At 36.6% G+C, this 4,289-nt stretch overlaps 2 protein-coding genes across 2 annotated transcripts; one reads left to right on the forward strand and one right to left on the reverse strand.

Annotated features, from left to right (window-relative positions):
- Nucleotides 1-5: 5 nt before the first annotated feature.
- Nucleotides 6-1,058, reverse strand: LOC108254013 (AP-3 complex subunit sigma-2; the record flags this gene model as incomplete). Its single annotated transcript, XM_017448944.2, has 3 exons — nt 709-1,058; nt 175-266; nt 6-42 (listed from the first exon to the last, which is right to left on the reverse strand). Coding segments are annotated over exons 1-3 (198 nt in total), but the record flags the coding sequence as incomplete, so codon positions are not given.
- A 451-nt stretch (nt 1,059-1,509) lies between these two features.
- LOC103522059 (lariat debranching enzyme-like) lies at nt 1,510-4,286 on the forward strand (the record flags this gene model as incomplete). The annotated part of the gene is made up of 4 exons (XM_008487167.3): nt 1,510-1,848; nt 2,919-3,111; nt 3,349-3,570; nt 4,200-4,286. Coding segments are annotated over exons 1-4 (699 nt in total), but the record flags the coding sequence as incomplete, so codon positions are not given.
- Nucleotides 4,287-4,289: the final 3 nt, after the last annotated feature.

The following is a 4,289-nucleotide window of genomic DNA, read 5'->3' on the forward strand; positions in this document are numbered from 1 at the left end:
TAGTGTCGGTAGATGAGTTTGTAGTCGGAGCCTCCTATCAAACTGGGAAGAGAAGGGTTCATTTTCTTTTAAATTAAACATTTAAATTTGAGCTTTATTTTATTCTGATTGATTCTGTTTGTTCATTTGATTGATTGATTGACACAAAAAACTTTTTGACTTGTACCAACTTACCTTCCACCTTCAAGAAAATTGCACACATTGTCATCCCTCTTTGAGACGAGTTGAAATGTTTCCTTCACTATTTGTTGTTGCATGTCTTCATTCTAGAAATAATAATAAATAGAATTAATAAAAAAAATATTCAAATTCATAATCAAATTACCAATCATGATTGTCCACTAGTCACTAATTATAGGTGACCCTGATAGGTGAATGAGCCCCAGATACTTCATAAATATTTTTGACAAAGGGTAGGTACCAACATGCTCATGATGCTCAAACAATTGTCTCTTTGGATGGCCAGAGAAATTTTCTGAACCAAATTAAATTTATGTACTTTTAGGTAAAAAAACATTCAACTTACAAAATAATGATAGAATTTTGACAGTCTGGGCTTCCCATGATTGTTGAACACCAGTATTGCCTTGATCTCAAAGGGTAGGTACCAACATGCTCATGATGGTCCCTTTGGATGGCCAGAGAAATTTTCTGAACCAAATTAAATTTATGTAGGTACTTACTTGAGTAAAAAAACATTCAACTTACAAAATAATGATAGAATTTTGACAGTCTGGGCTTCCCATGATTGTTGAACACCAGTATTGCCTTGATCATTGTGATAGAACAAATCTAAGATTAGATAAGAAGTATGGCTGATAACAGCTTGGGTTCGAGTGCAAAGTTGATCTCTGAAGCTGAACTTTTCACTTTCAATCAACTATTTTAGAAACATTTCTCACTTCAGCAGAACCTGAAGAATATCCTTTTTTGGTGATTTTCAACTTTTTATTTTTATTTTTTTGATAAGTAGGTTTATGTGAGTGATTGTCAACAGATGGTTTGTGTTGTGACAATATCCGTCAGAAACACCTGACAAGCTGGTTACTAGGATGAAGACAAGAGGTGATTGTCAACAGATGGTTTGTGTTGTGACAATATCCGTCAGAAACACCTGACAAGCTGGTTACTAATATGAAGACAAGAACACGAAATTCCGACACTACATTCCAAAACTAAATGGTATGGTGATAAAAGATAAACCCAAGTACCCAAGTAAAAACGAAATTCCGACACTACATTCCAAAACTAAATGGTATGGTGATAAAAGATAAACCCAAGTACCCAAGTAAAAATGGAATTAAATTTATTGGATTGCTAAATAAATTTCTCAACTTTATGGAAAAATAGAAAATTGAAGATTTTCAAATTTTGCCGGGCAATCACAATCACATGTCGGCCATCTTGAAACAGGGGCTCAGAAAAAAGAATGCGTTAACTTCACACATGTACAAAATATTGAACTTTGATTATGCGCTACCTTCACACATGTACAAAAATTTAAATTTGAAAAAAAAAAAAAAATTCCTGGCTTCTGTTGAACTTTTATAAATAAAGTTAATAAAGTTAGGTACCTACATTTTCTTTTAATTAAATTAACAAGGTCTTTCCATTTATTTAATTTGATATTTCCTTTCCTAGAGAAAACAGGATGAAAATCGCTGTCGAAGGCTGTGCCCACGGTGAGCTAGAGAAAATTTACGACACCATTGCATTGATTGAAAAGCAAGAGAACCTCAAAGTTGATCTTCTTATCTGCTGTGGTGATTTTCAGTCCACAAGAAATGAAGAAGATCTGGCTTGCATGGCATGTCCACCCAAGTACAGAGACATGTGCTCCTTCTATAAGTAAGTCTCTTTTAAAAGAGGTTTCATAGAGGGCACTATAATTGCTGAAGTCTTACTGTCCCTCGTACACCAAAAGCCCATTCTAAGGCTTAGGTGTATTAGCAAACAGCCCTAAAGGATGGGTTGAGCTTCTACAAAAAAGTCTTATTGTCTCAGGTGTGCTACCCTACAAGCTAACTAGGCTGGCAGTTTGCTTGTCCTGTGTCTAAGTAGGTATAGTTTATTTTAGGTCAGGATAAAATCCGCCCCGGGCGGGAATCGAACCCGCGGCCTAGCGCTTACAAGGCAGATGCACTACCAACTAAGCTAACTAGGCTGGCAGAAAGGTTTTGCAACCAAAGTTAGCGTCCCCTTAACTAAACTCTTTAACGTTTTTTAACGAAAACTCGTTTCTACACATGCCTAGACACGAGAACAAATATCATCTGTTAAGGATAAAATCCTCCCCGGGTGGGAATCGAAACAGTAGTTTACTGCAGAGGTTAAGGGACTTTTCAATCCTATTCGAGCAATACAAGCAAAGTACCTATTAAAATTAATATATTCGTATTTTTAGCTAACTTTCCTTTAGGGATGAGTTGGTAGCGACCAACCAAGCTAACCTCCTCTTTAAATGAAGAAATGAAATGATTGAAAAATGAAATACTTTTTCAACACATTTAAATCACTAATTTTTCCATTAATGAGTTTTTTTCCAAGAGGTTTGATAGAGGGAAGTGTAACAACGAAGGTCTATCGTCCCGGAATCGAAGAGAGAAGGAGGATTGAATAGGAGGAAGCCAGCCTATCCGAGAACGAACCTTATCTATGTATGTAGGATAAAATCCGCCCCGGGAGGGAATCGAACCCACGTGCGCCGTGCGATCATGGATTAGAATTTAGAAAAGAAAAATTACTTTGTCCAGTTATCGCTATCTCCTTTTAAAAAAGAATTAAAAGTTCCCAAGTAGATTAAATGGGTTAATATCTGTGTGAAGATCCCATTTTCTCAACTCCACTTGTGAGCGGTAAGTCCCTGTTCATTTGTAAACAACCACCTGAGACCTTATCAGGTTGTTTCTGTTTCACAGTTATCATTGTTTCTGTTTCACAGTTATCATTGTTTCTGTTTCACAGTTATCAGGGAAAATTGACATCATGTGCTCACACGATTGGCCTCAGGGAGTCTATCATTTTGGCAATGTAGCACAGCTTGTTAAGCACAAACCTTACTTCAAACAAGAAATTGAAGAGAACCGACTGGGCAGCTCAGTGTGCGAGGAAGTAATGAAACAATTGAAGCCCTCGTATTGGTTCTCCGCTCATTTGTAAAAAAAGGTCCAAGTAGTATATTAATATCTACAGGGAATGTTTAGTTGTTTACAGATGTGACATTATTTTTTCATGTCATACACCAAATTAAACTGAAAAGAAGAAAATAAAAGTGATAATAGTACTTTTATTAATTAATTGAAAATTTGTTTGCCTCCGCCCTTTAACAAAATTGTTTCTGTTTCACAGTTATCAGGAAAAATTGACATCATGTGCTCACACGATTGGCCTCAGGGCGTCTATCATTTTGGCAATGTAGCACAGCTTGTTAAGCACAAACCTTACTTCAAACAAGAAATTGAAGAGAACCGACTGGGCAGCTCAGTGTGCGAGGAAGTAATGAAACAATTGAAGCCCTCATATTGGTTCTCTGCTCATTTGCACACAAAGTTCTCCGCTGTGATACCCTACGTAAGTGAATCATTAAATTTGTTTACAATCTTTACCTTATTATATCCCCCTTCATATAAGAACTTTCAGAAACGTAAAAATGTACTTCTTGGTTAAGCCAAAGTATTGAAAAGCCAGTCTAGTTAGTGTGGTTTTTAGAGTGTATGCCTTGTAAGTGCTAGGTTGTGGGTTCAATTCCTACCCGGGGCAGATTTTATCCTGAACAGATCATTCTCGGAAAGGCTGGCTTTCTCTTATCCTGTCTTCCTCAAAGGAAAAAAAAAGTATCGCTCATTTGCACACAAAGTTCTCCGCTGTGATACCCTATGTAAGTGAATAATTAAATTTGTTTACAATCTTTACCTTATTGTCCTTATTATATCCCCCTTCATATAAGAACTTTCAGAATTCAGAAACTTAAAAATGTACTTCTTGGTTAAGCCAAAATATTGAAAAGCCAGTCTAGTTAGTGTGGTTTTTAGAGCATCTGCCTTGTAAGTGCTAGGTTGTGGGTTCAATTCCCACCCGGGGCAGATTTTATCCTGAACAGATCATTCTTGGAAAGGCTGGCTTTCTCTTATCCTGTCTTCCTCAAAGGAAAAAAAAAGTATTGAAACTTGAAACTAAGTACTTTTTCCTTTTTCTCACAGACTGATGGATCAAGAACCAAATTCCTTGCCCTGGACAAGTGTTTACCCAAGAGACGGTTTCTACAGATCCTAGACATAGAACACAAAGCT

Source organism: Diaphorina citri, unplaced genomic scaffold, assembly GCF_000475195.1.
Source record: "Diaphorina citri unplaced genomic scaffold, Diaci psyllid genome assembly version 1.1 scaffold6711, whole genome shotgun sequence".
In the NCBI taxonomy this organism is placed as follows: Eukaryota; Metazoa; Arthropoda; class Insecta; order Hemiptera; family Psyllidae; genus Diaphorina; species Diaphorina citri.